At 45.4% G+C, this 17405-nt stretch overlaps 1 protein-coding gene across 1 annotated transcript in view; it reads right to left on the bottom strand.

Moving 5' to 3' along the window:
• neo1a (neogenin 1a) overlaps positions 1-17405 on the bottom strand; it is a 360480-nt gene that overhangs the window by 12359 nt on the left and 330716 nt on the right. The window contains 2 exon segments of the mRNA XM_084337101.1: positions 6038-6170; positions 17300-17365. Of these exon segments, the coding sequence (XP_084193227.1) occupies positions 6038-6170; positions 17300-17365 (199 nt within the window).

Below are 17405 nucleotides of genomic sequence, written 5' to 3'. Positions count from 1 at the left end.
AGGTAGAGAGAGAGAGGTATACAGGAGGTAGAGAGAGAGAGATATACAGGAGGTAGAGAGAGAGAGAGAGGTATACAGGAGGCAGAGAGAGAGAGAGAGGTATACAGGAGGTAGAGAGAGAGAGGTATACAGGAGGCAGAGAGAGAGAGAGGTATACAGGAGGTAGAGAGAGAGAGAGAGAGGTATACAGGAGGTAGAGAGAGAGATATACAGGAGGCAGAGAGAGAGAGGTATACAGGAGGTAGAGAGAGAGAGAGGTATACAGGAGGTAGAGAGAGAGATATACAGGAGGCAGAGAGAGAGAGAGGTATACAGGAGGTAGAGAGAGAGAGAGGTATACAGGAGGCAGAGAGAGAGAGAGAGGTATACAGGAGGTAGAGAGAGAGATATACAGGAGGCAGAGAGAGAGAGAGGTATACAGGAGGTAGAGAGAGAGAGAGGTATACAGGAGGTAGAGAGAGAGAGATATACAGGAGGTAGAGAGAGAGAGAGGTATACAGGAGGTAGAGAGAGAGAGAGGTATACAGGAGGCAGAGAGAGAGAGAGGTATACAGGAGGCAGAGAGAGAGAGAGGTATACAGGAGGTAGAGAGAGAGAGGTATACAGGAGGTAGAGAGAGAGAGGGGTATACAGGAGGCAGAGAGAGAGAGAGGTATACAGGAGGTAGAGAGAGAGAGAGGTATACAGGAGGCAGAGAGAGAGAGAGAGGTATACAGGAGGCAGAGAGAGAGAGAGGTATACAGGAGGCAGAGAGAGAGAGAGGTATACAGGAGGTAGAGAGAGAGAGAGGTATACAGGAGGCAGAGAGAGAGAGAGGTATACAGGAGGCAGAGAGAGAGAGAGGTATACAGGAGGTAGAGAGAGAGAGGTATACAGGAGGTAGAGAGAGAGAGGTATACAGGAGGCAGAGAGAGAGAGAGGTATACAGGAGGTAGAGAGAGAGAGAGGTATACAGGAGGCAGAGAGAGAGAGAGAGGTATACAGGAGGCAGAGAGAGAGAGAGAGGTATACAGGAGGTAGAGAGAGAGAGAGAGGTATACAGGAGGTAGAGAGAGAGAGGTATACAGGAGGCAGAGAGAGAGAGAGGTATACAGGAGGTAGAGAGAGAGAGAGGTATACAGGAGGTAGAGAGAGAGAGAGGTACACAGGAGGTAGAGAGAGAGAGGTACACAGGAGGTAGAGAGAGAGAGAGGTATACAGGAGGTAGAGAGAGAGAGGTATACAGGAGGTAGAGAGAGAGGTATACAGGAGGTAGAGAGAGAGAGATATACAGGAGGTAGAGAGAGAGAGGTATACAGGTGGTAGAGAGAGAGAGAGGTATACAGGAGGTAGAGAGAGAGAGAGAGGTATACAGGAGGTAGAGAGAGAGGTATACAGGAGGCAGAGAGAGAGAGAGAGAGGTATACAGGAGGCAGAGAGAGAGAGAGAGGTATACAGGAGGTAGAGAGAGAGAGAGAGAGAGGGGTATACAGGAGGCAGAGAGAGAGAGGTATACAGGAGGTAGAGAGAGAGAGAGAGGTATACAGGAGGTAGAGAGAGAGAGGTATACAGGAGGTAGAGAGAGAGAGAGAGGTATACAGGAGGTAGAGAGAGAGAGAGAGGTATACAGGAGGTAGAGAGAGAGAGATATACAGGAGGTAGAGAGAGAGAGAGGTATACAGGAGGTAGAGAGAGAGGTATACAGGAGGTAGAGAGAGAGAGAGAGGTATACAGGAGGTAGAGAGAGAGAGATATACAGGAGGTAGAGAGAGAGAGAGGTATACAGGAGGTAGAGAGAGAGAGAGGTATACAGGAGGCAGAGAGAGAGAGGTATACAGGAGGTAGAGAGAGAGAGGTATACAGGAGGTAGAGAGAGAGAGAGAGGTATACAGGAGGTAGAGAGAGAGAGGTATACAGGAGGTAGAGAGAGAGAGAGAGGTATACAGGAGGTAGAGAGAGAGAGGTATACAGGAGGTAGAGAGAGAGAGAGAGGTATACAGGAGGTAGAGAGAGAGAGAGGTATACAGGAGGTAGAGAGAGAGATATACAGGAGGTAGAGAGAGAGATAGGTATACAGGAGGCAGAGAGAGAGGTATACAGGAGGTAGAGAGAGAGAGGTATACAGGAGGTAGAGAGAGAGAGAGAGAGATGTATACAGGAGGTAGAGAGAGAGAGAGAGAGGTATACAGGAGGTAGAGAGAGAGGTATACAGGAGGTAGAGAGAGAGAGAGAGGTATACAGGAGGTAGAGAGAGAGAGAGGTATACAGGAGGTAGAGAGAGAGAGGTATACAGGAGGTAGAGAGAGAGAGAGAGGTATACAGGAGGTAGAGAGAGAGAGGTATACAGGAGGTAGAGAGAGAGAGAGAGGTATACAGGAGGTAGAGAGAGAGATATACAGGAGGTAGAGAGAGAGAGGTATACAGGAGGTAGAGAGAGAGATATACAGGAGGTAGAGAGAGAGAGGTATACAGGAGGTAGAGAGAGAGATATACAGGAGGTAGAGAGAGAGAGGTATACAGGAGGTAGAGAGAGAGAGGTATACAGGAGGTAGAGAGAGAGAGAGAGAGATGTATACAGGAGGTAGAGAGAGAGAGAGAGAGGTATACAGGAGGTAGAGAGAGAGGGGTATACAGGAGGTAGAGAGAGAGAGAGGTATACAGGAGGTAGAGAGAGAGGGGTATACAGGAGGTAGAGAGAGAGAGAGAGAGGTATACAGGAGGTAGAGAGAGAGAGGTATACAGGAGGTAGAGAGAGAGAGATATACAGGAGGTAGAGAGAGAGAGAGAGGTATACAGGAGGCAGAGAGAGAGAGAGAGGTATACAGGAGGTAGAGAGAGAGAGAGGTATACAGGAGGTAGAGAGAGAGAGATATACAGGAGGTAGAGAGAGAGATATACAGGAGGCAGAGAGAGAGAGAGGTATACAGGAGGTAGAGAGAGAGAGAGAGAGGTATACAGGAGGTAGAGAGAGAGATATACAGGAGGCAGAGAGAGAGAGGTATACAGGAGGTAGAGAGAGAGAGAGGTATACAGGAGGTAGAGAGAGAGATATACAGGAGGCAGAGAGAGAGAGAGGTATACAGGAGGTAGAGAGAGAGAGAGGTATACAGGAGGCAGAGAGAGAGAGAGAGGTATACAGGAGGTAGAGAGAGAGAGATATACAGGAGGTAGAGAGAGAGAGAGAGAGGTATACAGGAGGCAGAGAGAGAGGTATACAGGAGGCAGAGAGAGAGGTATACAGGAGGCAGAGAGAGAGAGGGGTATACAGGAGGCAGAGAGAGAGGTATACAGGAGGCAGAGAGAGAGGTATACAGGAGGCAGAGAGAGAGAGGGGTATACAGGAGGCAGAGAGAGAGGTATACAGGAGGTAGAGAGAGAGAGGGGTATACAGGAGGCAGAGAGAGAGGGGGATACAGGAGGTAGAGAGAGAGATGGGGTATACAGGAGGCAGAGAGAGAGAGAGGTATACAGGAGGTAGAGAGAGAGAGAGGTATACAGGAGGTAGAGAGAGAGAGAGGTATACAGGAGGTAGAGAGAGAGAGAGGTATACAGGAGGCAGAGAGAGAGAGAGGTATACAGGAGGCAGAGAGAGAGAGAGGTATACAGGAGGTAGAGAGAGAGAGGTATACAGGAGGTAGAGAGAGAGAGGGGTATACAGGAGGCAGAGAGAGAGAGAGGTATACAGGAGGTAGAGAGAGAGAGAGGTATACAGGAGGCAGAGAGAGAGAGAGAGGTATACAGGAGGCAGAGAGAGAGAGAGGTATACAGGAGGCAGAGAGAGAGAGAGAGGTATACAGGAGGTAGAGAGAGAGAGGTATACAGGAGGCAGAGAGAGAGAGAGGTATACAGGAGGTAGAGAGAGAGAGAGGTATACAGGAGGCAGAGAGAGAGAGAGGTATACAGGAGGCAGAGAGAGAGAGGTATACAGGAGGTAGAGAGAGAGAGGGGTATACAGGAGGCAGAGAGAGAGAGAGGTATACAGGAGGTAGAGAGAGAGAGAGGTATACAGGAGGCAGAGAGAGAGAGAGAGGTATACAGGAGGCAGAGAGAGAGAGAGAGAGGTATACAGGAGGTAGAGAGAGAGAGGTATACAGGAGGCAGAGAGAGAGAGAGGTATACAGGAGGTAGAGAGAGAGAGAGGTATACAGGAGGTAGAGAGAGAGAGAGGTACACAGGAGGTAGAGAGAGAGAGGTACACAGGAGGTAGAGAGAGAGAGAGGTATACAGGAGGTAGAGAGAGAGAGGTATACAGGAGGTAGAGAGAGAGGTATACAGGAGGTAGAGAGAGAGAGAGGTATACAGGAGGTAGAGAGAGAGAGAGAGGTATACAGGAGGTAGAGAGAGAGGTATACAGGAGGCAGAGAGAGAGAGAGAGAGAGGTATACAGGAGGCAGAGAGAGAGAGAGAGGTATACAGGAGGTAGAGAGAGAGAGGTATACAGGAGGCAGAGAGAGAGGTATACAGGAGGTAGAGAGAGAGAGATATACAGGAGGTAGAGAGAGAGAGGTATACAGGTGGTAGAGAGAGAGAGAGGTATACAGGAGGTAGAGAGAGAGAGAGAGGTATACAGGAGGTAGAGAGAGAGGTATACAGGAGGCAGAGAGAGAGAGAGAGAGAGGTATACAGGAGGCAGAGAGAGAGAGAGAGGTATACAGGAGGTAGAGAGAGAGAGGTATACAGGAGGCAGAGAGAGAGAGCGAGGTATACAGGAGGTAGAGAGAGAGAGAGAGGTATACAGGAGGCAGAGAGAGAGAGAGGTATACAGGAGGTAGAGAGAGAGAGGTATACAGGAGGCAGAGAGAGAGAGAGGTATACAGGAGGTAGAGAGAGAGAGGTATACAGGAGGCAGAGAGAGAGAGAGGTATACAGGAGGTAGAGAGAGAGGTATACAGGAGGCAGAGAGAGAGAGAGGTATACAGGAGGTAGAGAGAGAGAGGTATACAGGAGGTAGAGAGAGAGAGGTATACAGGAGGTAGAGAGAGAGGTATACAGGAGGTAGAGAGAGAGGTATACAGGGGGTAGAGAGAGAGGTATACAGGAGGTAGAGAGAGAGAGAGGTATACAGGAGGCAGAGAGAGAGAGAGGTATACAGGAGGTAGAGAGAGAGAGGTATACAGGAGGCAGAGAGAGAGAGAGGTATACAGGAGGTAGAGAGAGAGGTATACAGGAGGCAGAGAGAGAGAGAGGTATACAGGAGGTAGAGAGAGAGAGGTATACAGGAGGTAGAGAGAGAGAGGTATACAGGAGGTAGAGAGAGAGGTATACAGGAGGTAGAGAGAGAGGTATACAGGGGGTAGAGAGAGAGGTATACAGGAGGTAGAGAGAGAGAGAGGTATACAGGAGGCAGAGGACAAAGGAGAGAGAGACAAGTGAGGTCAAAGAGTGCAAAAGAAAGGGAAAAGGGAACTAAGACAAAAGCAAAATGAGATGGAAGAAGAAACCTCAAAACCCGCAAGGAGGCTTTGAACCAGAGGACCACAATCTTTAATGCATTGAGGGCCAAGGACCAAAATGGCATATGGGTTTGTTAGTGGGCCCTTGGGCAAATAAAATAACTAGTAGACATTAGCCTCTTAGGTCTTATGTAATTGTGGTATTTGTTTACATGGTTTGTAATTAGCAAGTAATCTCAAAATCACTCTTCAATATAATTAAAACGCATAAAAAATAAACCATATAGTATATCAGAATGAATGTTACCCAAAATAATCTTGTGGGGAGCCAAAATCAACCAGTGAGCCAAACCTTGGGGGGAGGGGAGGGGCTTGTTTTAAACCTTTCTTAACTGGGTCATGTCTCAGCATGTATTCCATGCATTTAAAAGGAGCATTAAAAGCAACTGTGAAGTTTCCGACTTGAGGAGAGCACAGTGCCATTGGGAGAGCCTGGATTTAGAGGACAATATACTGTATTTGAAGTGGAAATGTCCACTTCCAAAGCTCTCAGGAACACCATAGTTTGAGGAAAGCAACAGTTGTGATTGGAGGATCAGGAAAAGAAGACAGGGCTTGAGATTCTGAGCTGAGATTCTGAGCTGTCCACTGGAGCCACTGCTTACTTTTTCTGGTGGGATGTGGTGCGTCGCGTGCAGAGGAAGGCCCCGACCACCACCACGATGATGGTGAAGGCTCCTACGGAGATGATGATGACGATAACCAGGATGGGGTTGTCTCCGCTGCCAGGCATCTTACCTGGAGGGGAGAGGAGGAAGGGAGGGAGAGAGGGAGGAGGGCAGGGGAAAGGGGTGAGGGAGAGAGAATGACAGTGATAGAATGAGAAAGGGAGTGAGACAACATGAAACAAAGGTAAAGAATTATGTGTGAGTAACAGCTGTCTTCCCTTTATAGAATAAGATGATTCAGGTCAAATGACTACTTTTCAATTCCCAAACAACTGACTTCATGGACATTCAATGTTTAATTCAATAAAGTTCAATTGTAGTAAATTCCCAAACATAGACTCATGATTTAACTAATGTGTGGAAATATTTAGGCCTCAAAACAATAATTCATAGATTGTCTGTGTGTGGTTACATAGCAAATGCCCTCCTGGGGTGACAATGGCATAGTGGCAGCTGGGGTAAGACTCCTTCCCTTTAGGGGGTAGATCAAAGCAGAAGACCAAAAGGTCATGTAGACATGTTATCTCCTGTCACACACACAGTGATCAAAGACGGCCTGGGGACACAGACAGACACACACACATACTAACACACACACATTTTCGAATACACATCCACATAGTCACACACTCACACATTTTCACATACACACACACACACACACACACTCACACACACACATTCACACACACACATACACATCCACACACACACACAGTGAAACAACTGATACATCAAAGAAGTGTTATCAGCTGCTTACGGCTTGGGGACACAGACACACACACACACACACACACACACACACACACACACACACACACACACACACACAGGAGATCTCCAAACTAACTATTTCCTAGTATATTGTTAAAATAGTAATTTGAATAAGTAAGTTAAAATATAATTAGTGTTTGGTCATACTAAAATGTCTACAATTAGTTAATGTGTCTGTGCTATTTTCAATAAATGTTCAAATATGAAATGTATTCTATTAAGTTAACAGAATGATTAGATTATGGTATTGAAATGTATTCTATTAAGCTAACAGAATGACAGACTTAGTAATAAAGAAATATATCTGTGTTTAGGTAATCAATATAAACTTTGATTCATCAAAGTACTAACAAGTCAAGTAATGTGTTTAAGTAAAAGATATAAGGAAATGAAAATGATGCAATGTTTAAACTTTGATTAAGGTAGAGGGTTAAAGACAGCCTCTTTTTGCAGTAACTGTAGAGAGGGTTTGGCCTATAAAGCCAAACCCCTATTTTTCAAATACAGCTTAGCCGGTTTGTGATTGGGGCAGGAATGTGATGATGTCATCAACTGAGAGACACTCGGCCTGGGCTATAAGAATGGTGTGATGTGGGGAGAGAAGGACGCTCGGGGACTCAAGGAACAACCGAAGAACACTCTGGAACCAACCAACCCACGAAGTCAAGACCTCTCTCACCATCTCCACCATCTCATCCACAAGCAAGGCGGGCAAAGGACAAAGGAACTTTTTGGAGGGAAAAACAGAATCCTCTTTGTTATCAGCAGAGAACAAAGACTTTCAACAAACTTATCAACTAGCATTCTCTTTACTGTTATATTAGCCTGGTTGTGTTCAATTACGGCATAGTGTTTTTGATCACAACTATAGCATTCTTTAATGTAATTTGTATACACTCTTTCTCTCTTATTAAACAACTGTTAAACTATCTTTCCTCCTTAATTCCATCTGCCTTTCGGCCTGCTCAGTCAGTTTTGAAGAGAAGTGATTCCCAGCTTTAAAGTATTGAGACACAACGCCGAGAGTACTAACCACCAGGTTCTGAAGCAGAGCAGAACCAAAACAGCCTGGGAATCCACTTCATTTTGGTGCCGTGTTACCCGTGAACCAGTGGCGGCCCTGGACGAGATTTTTCCCTTCACTCATCAGCCTACACGCCGGTCGACGAGGAGAACAACTGGTCGATCGTCTTCAAAGTAACTGGTAGTAGTTACAGAGAGGTGAGTGTGGAAGAAGAATGGGCTGCTCAGTTCGAACAACAAGGGGTTGGGGAAAGAAACTAAAGAATTTAACCTCATGTAATCATGATGTAAGGGTAAATTAAATTGAAAATTCTGGCTGGGGAGGGTGGCTCTGTAATCACCGGCGTAGTATATTTTATAGTAAAAATGTTAGCACTATGAACGGGGCGCCGTTGCCAGTCGGAACAAGTAAGGGGATAGGAACATGTCTTAGATTCGTGCTCAGAGTTAAGCCGGGATAGACAACGTGCGTAGTATGTCTCTTAGAGTAGTGACTGAAGCACGCCGATGCATAGTATTCTCTACAGTAGAAGAGTTAGCACGAGTAGGTCTGGTTTTAGCCTTGGGCGCGGGCGGGCGTGTAGTAACAAAAATAGTGCTTAATGGAATGTTTGCCGGTCGCGCCGCGTGCGGCGTTCGAGAAGACGGTAATGTGCGTGAATGCTGATTTTGTATTTTTTAATTGTGTACTTTTTAATTGTGTTAGGAAGCGTGTATGAATGTATGGTTGGCGGATGTTTATGGTTAGGAGTGATTGGTGGGACGTGTGAGAGTATAGTTATGTTATTGTGTAATTTAGGGCACCGATTGGCCGTAGGGAATTTTAAGAAGAACGCCGGTTTTCCGAGGCCCGTCGAACGCAGCAGCCGTTAGCTGTGGTATTAGCCTCTGGACACCGGAGCATGCGGAGCGAAAAGTGGACGTAATTCAAATGTGTAAGGTCGATCGATAGTGTCTTGAGATTACGGGGATATGTAATGCACTTAAAAGTTTTCATATTCGTGGCGGATAAAATAGAGATGTGATGTTTAAGGTGATCGGGATTATTTAGAACCCGACCCGGAAGTCGTTTTAAGCTCGCCGGAAATGACGACGGGGGAGTCAAGCTGGCGTTTTACTATTATGTTTTTATATTTCTAATTAGATCGCTACACTGGCGTTTTGAGGGAAATAGGATTCTGTTGTGGGGTATGTGGTATTATATTAACGTTGCGAGGGGACGGCCCGCGCGGCGGAACGGGTCGTTGGGAACGTTTTTATGGGATCATAAGAGAAGCTAAGCTAACGCTACCTAGCCGCGCTAAACGGCTAAAGCGGTCGCCGGATGTGACGTCGTAAGCGCGCGCTAGGTTGAAGCTAACGAAGCTAATATGCTAAGCTAACATGCTAAGCTAACTGTGCTGACGTCATGGCATGACGGGACTCTCGGTATGTCTCGCGAGGGGGCGTCCATCTTAGAAGGGGCGCCGAGCGTCCATCTTAGAAGGGGCGTCGAGCGTCCATTTTGGGAGGGTACCGAGCGTCCATCTTGGTAGGGGTGGCGAGCGTCCATTGTTAAGGGAAAGGTGGAGTTTATTGGGAATAAGGTAGGGGGCAGAAGTGTACAGGATGAATATGTTTGGATTCTGCTCACAGGACGTTTTCATTGTACACTCTCTCTCCCCCTCTCTTCCTCTCTCACTCCCCCTCTTCTCTTTCTCCCCCTCTCTTTCTCCCCCTCTCTCTCTCCCCCTCTCTTTCTCTCTCTCTCTTACTCTCTCTCCCCCTCTCTTCTCTTTCTCCCCCTCTCTTTCTCTCTCTCTCTTCCTCTCTCTCTCTCTCTCTCTCTCTCTCTCTCTAGTGTAGTGTTGGGTATATTGTTTATTGCTGTTTACTGTAAGGTTTCAAAGGCGGTAGGCTGAGTTTGGGACTTATTATGCGTATGTTGTTCCATATTCAGTTTTATTGTTGTTTTTAGGGAATTTCTAGTGCTGGCAGTGGTATTGCCTGCGTTGGCGCTACGCTTTGTTCGACAAGTCATTTATTCTTTTATACAATTCAATACAAAACACTGCAATCAAGGCACTGCAATCAAGACATCGAGGAGATAGTAAAAGAAGCTAAATATTCAAATGACGAACTTTGCATGCAATCACACTGAAATGTATAGGCTACCATGTCAACCTAAACGCTTTGCTCGTACTTCTTTCCTTACGTTTGGACGGGCCCCGGCTGGGGCTCAGTACCAGTTCATGTTGGTGGGCCGTAAGTTGGAGCATAAATGCTCTGCTCGGCTGCGCCTGCGATGGGGGTGTGGGTGGACAGTTCATCGTGGCTCACTGTCTGCCTCCACGCTTTGTGCGCTGTGTGTGACTCGTCGGTGCTCGTTGTCACACTGCGCACATTTTTCGTTTTACCAGGGGTACGGGGACTGCTAAACGTCGTGGCGGGGGTGGGCTCGCTGTCTGCCACCGCGCATTAACAGGGGTGCGCTAAGCGTGCACTCGTCAAAGGCTCGCTGCCACACTACGCGCGTCGAATTATATTGTGTGTGGATATTTGGGTGACTGGTTACGGTGGTTGAGTGGGTTGTGAGTGGAATAATTTTTGAATATCCTTGGGTAGGGGGCCCGGGGTGTCGCGTTCCAGGTTCGAAACTGGGGGTGATGCCGTGGGCCACAGGACGAGTTGGCCAGTGGAATCTCATTGGTCGGCAGGATTTTCAATATGGGGATGGTGTCGCCACCTGTGGTTATGAACGGGTTGTGTGACACTGTTCTAATTGCACGGGGACTTCAGTGACATAAGGCACTGGAAATTGATTTCTGTTCCCGTGAGAAGAGCGTTGTTTTAACACCTAAAGGGTTAGGTGTTACGGGGGATATATAATAGCTGTATGAGAGATTGTGAATGGAAAATATGTGTGTTAATGATATGTGTAATGTAATATGAGCGAAATACATACTAGGCTTTCACGGACAGAAATAAATATAGTTACACATACACATAGTCATTTGCAAATTAGAGTAATAGTGAGATTATTCACCTAAATTACAATGTCCGATACAGATGTTTAGGAATGATAGGCTGTGAATAACGACTTTCTGATTGACCACCATCTCAGGAAACAGCTGATGGAAAATAAGTTCCCCGGAGTGGTAATAAGGAGGATCTTGACAACAGGATTGAGAATCTGGGTTTCCAATGGAGACAACTGGAAAAAAGATTAAGGCGGTGTCATTGATAAATCAAAAACGAAAATTGCACAAATGCTCTCATATGATCATAGTCTAGGAGATGCCCGACATTCCATGCTTAAGGACAAATGATGGATTGTGAATGGCAAATGTCACTGATAATTAAGTGTATTTTTTGCTTCTCTCTTTTCACAGCTGCTCCAGGACGGATGGCCGGCGCTGACAATTCCGAACCCCAACAGGGAAATCGAAGAGACTGTTGACAGTCAGGGGGTATAGTATCACAAGACCGAGATTATCAATTCCTGTTTACACCAATATAAAAGTGTGAGTGAAATTAACTCAAGTTTGGTAAAAATAGTTTGAATACAGAGAAACTTGCTTTCCAAACGGTGACGTTACGAGTGATTGAAGGAAAGGTGAGAATGGAAAATACACAGATAGGAGCAACCGGAGGGTTAGATGCACTGACCATAGAAAGGGTAGACAATCTGTCTATTTCAACGACTGGAGATGTCACAATAAAAGTGACGAAAAGATGGCCAAAAATATTCAGGCCATTACAGAACCTTGTAGTTAAAGGAGGCCGGTGTAGAATGCGTACCCAAATCAAGATAATGCCGATAACCTCTGCAGACATTACATTGACCGAATTGGACGTTGACTTGATTGGCTGGAATTTAATCGACTCCCCTTTAGTGTCCAGTGAGACGGAGGGACTGGGAATAATGTCTTTTACTCCGCCACAGGGAGTCGTTGCAGCAAGCGACCCAGAGACAGCTGTATTACCCGAGTCGATCCAAGCTGAACTGTCCGTTGCAGATGACTGCCAGATACAGACGTGCCTCCCTCTCGAAGAACAGCTAGCCGAGGCTAGACGGGTAGTGGACTATCTCCAAGGCCTACTCCAGTCCACACAGCCCGGAGGGGAGACAGGTTCCAATCGCCTCTCTCCCTCTCCCTCTGGAGAACCAGATGGCCAGAGACAGGCCCAGTTGGGGCCACAACCCGTGCCGGAACAACAACTAACCCCAATAGGACCACCCACGAGGTGGCAACCACGAGGAAAAGGTGTAGGCAAAGGCAGGAATCCGATTGGCTACCGTATGCGGCAGGTGCACTGTTGGACGTGTGGGACCCTCGGACACATTGCTCGGTACTGTACAGAGCAGGACCATACATCCCCAACAGGGCGTGTTTGTGCAGGAACAGGTGCCGGGCCCCTCCCAACCACGGGCCCCTCTCAAGGAACTGTGACTGGACCAAATAGGTACGTGGCTTTCTCCTCCGAACAGGCTCCAGGGAACCATGGCGATGATGGCACACCACCAGGACATGTACTGGGCCCGATGACCCCAGGGTCATCCGGTCACAGGCAACTGACCCACCGGGTCCCACAACCCGGGGGAGGCCGCCAGTGTTGTTGGAGCTGTGGAGTGAGAGGTCATTTTCAAGGGTCATGTCTGCAGAGGCCACCGGCAGAATAAAAATATATGCAACTAACTAGGGTAGAGGTGGGATATATTGAATGATAAAACATGCTCCTGATTAGATTATGAATGAAAGTTACTAAAAACGAATGTATGGGTGACTGACAAATGCATGAACTAATCGGACTTAACAAGAGGATTAAATTATGTTAAACAGTTAATCGATATTAGACAGTGTGATGATGTGACACTGCGGCAACTAGTGATCAGTAAATTATCCATGCTCGGTCAACATTCAGATTGATCAAGAGGTGGACTGCATGATTAAGAAATTAAAAAGACTCATAGTTGTTTCTAGTATTTTATAGTATTGATAGAAGCATATTAACAGTTCTGAGCAATAGGATAGGTGTTTGTTTACTTTTATTTTTACTTCTCTTTTCTAGTGTGATATGAGCAATTCCTGACTTAGGCCGGGAGTGTACATTTCGTTTATTCATTTGATTTCCCTTTTTATTTCTTAGTTAAAAATGAGCTAGAAAGCTCACAAGTTTGGTTTATTTTTTCATTTATTGATTTGGCAGCGTTTTCTTTGTGTTTTGTTTTCTGTTTTCTTTCTTTCTGTGTTTTTTTTCTTAGGATACCTGGCAAGCTGGGAGTGATCTCGACACATCAGGACGGGGTAGTATGTGTCTGTAAAATGGACTGGGAACAAAGTGAAGGAACATGAGCTAGTTATGGATTTTTGTTCTCCGCCCATTTGAATACCCAGTTTTAGGGGCTGGGGGTGTGTCGTGGTTGATAATAGTGTTGGGGAGCATGATTCTCTGTACATTAATGAAGCTCAATAGATTTGGTCGCTATTGGCCAAATTAGTATTGTGTAGGGTGTGAACATGTGCAATTGATAATTGGCTTGTGATGTGAAAGATGTGTGTTTAAGGCGGACTGTGATTGTTGCCATACACACAGGTTACTGGGAAAATGGATGTCAGTGCTGTCCGGTCCGGGATGCAGCTGTCCGGAACCAGAGGAAGACGGTAACGATGTTTTCATGTGTATTTCACATCGAGAGGTGGAGAGTATACTGTTTTGACAGCATAATATAATGAGAGCCATGTGAATTTTTCAGAATTTTGAAATTTAATGATCTAGAAGCCATGAAATATATAGATAAATGATTTGGAAAAGAAAGTTGTCAAAAGCTCAGACCAGTAAAGAGAGTCTGAGGGATGGAAAATTATGGATTCTCAATCAATTGTTGTGGTAGAAGTGATCCCCACTGTGCCCCGGAGCGATATATTCACTACAGGATACGGAGGGGAGATTGGGGGATCCACAGTCATCAGAGAGTGGTACAAGGAAGACCGAGGACTCCATCGGTACCGTTGATCCAGGACACTGGCTAGTGTCTACCCAGCGGTTCCATGGGGAACCACAACACTGCGGAGAACCAGGAGACGCCTACATCTCGGGTCGGGAGAGTCTTGGCCAACGCAGTGACCGAGTCTTGAGGCTTCAGAGGGAAACGACAGACAACCAACGAGGAGATAGGCAGCTAGGCCTCAGCAACAACTCCGGCTGTCAACAGAAGCAAGGCCTCAACTATTGACCAGGAGGTCAACAAGCGAAGGGGGGGAGCTGCTATCGCCCCTATCGACGACCAGGCGGAGGGGAGGAGACACAAACCTCTTCCACTGATCCGAGGGTCAACCAGCGAAGGGGTCGAGCAGCCAGCAACGACCTCCCCATCGCTGTGGAGAATAGAAGATACTACAGCAGGGGGCTCTACCCCCTAAGAGAGGATCTCCACGAGTCAAGATGTGCTTGACAGAAGATGGGGTGTATTAGAAAGGCAATTTGCTTTCTGAGTTGCACCCAGCAGTCGTGATATTGCACCAGCTCTGAGCAATAAAGAGGAGGCAGGGTCAAATCTAAAAAACATGGACCCCCCTCCTCAAATGCTCTATTGATCTTGGTACGAGAACAAGTATTAAAGACTGCACATAATCACAAAAACTGAAATGGCTAATTTGAATTTTAGGATCTGAGTGTGACAAATCAGATATATATTTTATCCTAATATGATTTAAAATGTCTTAAGTGTTATCTAGATAGTAGTGTGTAGAGATTGATATCTATGTTTGACATATTAAGGATAGGTAAACTATCCGAGTGGGGATCTGTAGTAAATTCCCAAACATAGACTCATGATTTAACTAATGTGTGGAAATATTTAGGCCTCAAAACAATAATTCATAGATTGTCTGTGTGTGGTTACATAGCAAATGCCCTCCTGGGGTGACAATGGCATAGTGGCAGCTGGGGTAAGACTCCTTCCCTTTAGGGGGTAGATCAAAGCAGAAGACCAAAAGGTCATGTAGACATGTTATCTCCTGTCACACACACAGTGATCAAAGACGGCCTGGGGACACAGACAGACACACACACATACTAACACACACACATTTTCGAATACACATCCACATAGTCACACACTCACACATTTTCACATACACACACACACACACACACACTCACACACACACATTCACACACACACATACACATCCACACACACACACAGTGAAACAACTGATACATCAAAGAAGTGTTATCAGCTGCTTACGGCTTGGGGACACAGACACACACACACACACACACACACACACACACACACACACACACACACACAGGAGATCTCCAAACTAACTATTTCCTAGTATATTGTTAAAATAGTAATTTGAATAAGTAAGTTAAAATATAATTAGTGTTTGGTCATACTAAAATGTCTACAATTAGTTAATGTGTCTGTGCTATTTTCAATAAATGTTCAAATATGAAATGTATTCTATTAAGTTAACAGAATGATTAGATTATGGTATTGAAATGTATTCTATTAAGCTAACAGAATGACAGACTTAGTAATAAAGAAATATATCTGTGTTTAGGTAATCAATATAAACTTTGATTCATCAAAGTACTAACAAGTCAAGTAATGTGTTTAAGTAAAAGATATAAGGAAATGAAAATGATGCAATGTTTAAACTTTGATTAAGGTAGAGGGTTAAAGACAGCCTCTTTTTGCAGTAACTGTAGAGAGGGTTTGGCCTATAAAGCCAAACCCCTATTTTTCAAATACAGCTTAGCCGGTTTGTGATTGGGGCAGGAATGTGATGATGTCATCAACTGAGAGACACTCGGCCTGGGCTATAAGAATGGTGTGATGTGGGGAGAGAAGGACGCTCGGGGACTCAAGGAACAACCGAAGAACACTCTGGAACCAACCAACCCACGAAGTCAAGACCTCTCTCACCATCTCCACCATCTCATCCACAAGCAAGGCGGGCAAAGGACAAAGGAACTTTTTGGAGGGAAAAACAGAATCCTCTTTGTTATCAGCAGAGAACAAAGACTTTCAACAAACTTATCAACTAGCATTCTCTTTACTGTTATATTAGCCTGGTTGTGTTCAATTACGGCATAGTGTTTTTGATCACAACTATAGCATTCTTTAATGTAATTTGTATACACTCTTTCTCTCTTATTAAACAACTGTTAAACTATCTTTCCTCCTTAATTCCATCTGCCTTTCGGCCTGCTCAGTCAGTTTTGAAGAGAAGTGATTCCCAGCTTTAAAGTATTGAGACACAACGCCGAGAGTACTAACCACCAGGTTCTGAAGCAGAGCAGAACCAAAACAGCCTGGGAATCCACTTCACAATATTAAAGGTGCTATGTGAAGCAATTTACATGTATTATTATTAATCACTTTCTATTGCCAATGTGTGAATGGATTGTAATGTAACTTAAAACATGAGACCTTCCCCAACTTCCTGGGTTGCCTATAAAAGCCTGTGGACTGACTTCTATGTAAAGGGCTATTTTGGCCTGGAAAATAAGATGAATGTGATATTTGTGCGCTCCCGAACGCCTTGTCTCTCGCTCCTGGGCAGCACAACAAGGAAATGAATGGAGCACGGAATAACAGTGAAATAGACATTTGAAATACCGGTTCTATAAACAGACCGAGTACCATTTGCTGGAAAAGGAAACACTTGTAAGTTAGGACAAGTATAATGTAGCCATTGATTTTGTGTGCCTCCTCTCTAGAAAGCATGAATGGTGGAGACAGAGGGCTGCATTAAGGTACACAGTGCAGTGCTCTCGTCAATTTGCTTTTTGTTTACAAGTCAGATTCAGAAGCCATGCTTACCAGTGCTGTGTAGGGTTGAGAGGGTAGCAATCGTGATATTGGTGACAATATGTTGTCATTTTGAATCAGGAACTGCACATGAGAGTAACTGCAACATGTATCAAATTGTGACCGTGCAGTAAAAGCCCTGCCTGCACTGATGCCCTGACTTCCCTTTGGTAAAAAATTCAATAAAATCAATAGACTCTGGAAAACGAACACACTCTAAAATGTAAGATATATCTAGGTTAGAACCTTTTCATCTTCCATAAAGTGGTACTCTGCCTATTATTGATTATGTACTTAAAGTTTTAATTTCACTGTGATTTCGTGCTCCATTAATTTCCTTGTTGATGCAAAGGAAAAAGACATGACTCCCCCCACTGCTCACTGACCAAGCGCCAACTCAAGCGACAGGATGCCGACTGCAGTTCACTTAACGGCTACCGGTGTCATTAATGAGAAGGTATTTTGATCATTTCCACATAACACCTCGAATTCAAACAGGTGCCTGGAGGTGACTTGCCTCTGACTGATAAACCTGAGACCTGAACAGAGTTCAAGAGAGCAAGCGGTACTATAGAGGGGAAATGAGAACTTACCCACTGTAGATCCAAAGCTATCTGGAGGAGGCTGGTTGCTTCCTGGCCTCATTGGGAGATTTGAAGCTGGCAGTGGAGATGAAACAGTGTATATGAATATGGCATT

This window comes from Notolepis coatsorum, assembly GCF_963971535.1.
Source record: "Notolepis coatsorum genome assembly, chromosome: 20".
Classification (NCBI taxonomy): domain Eukaryota; kingdom Metazoa; phylum Chordata; class Actinopteri; order Aulopiformes; family Paralepididae; genus Notolepis; species Notolepis coatsorum.
The sequence above is the reverse complement of the archived record's forward strand: the minus strand, read 5'-3'. Positions and strand labels throughout refer to the sequence as shown.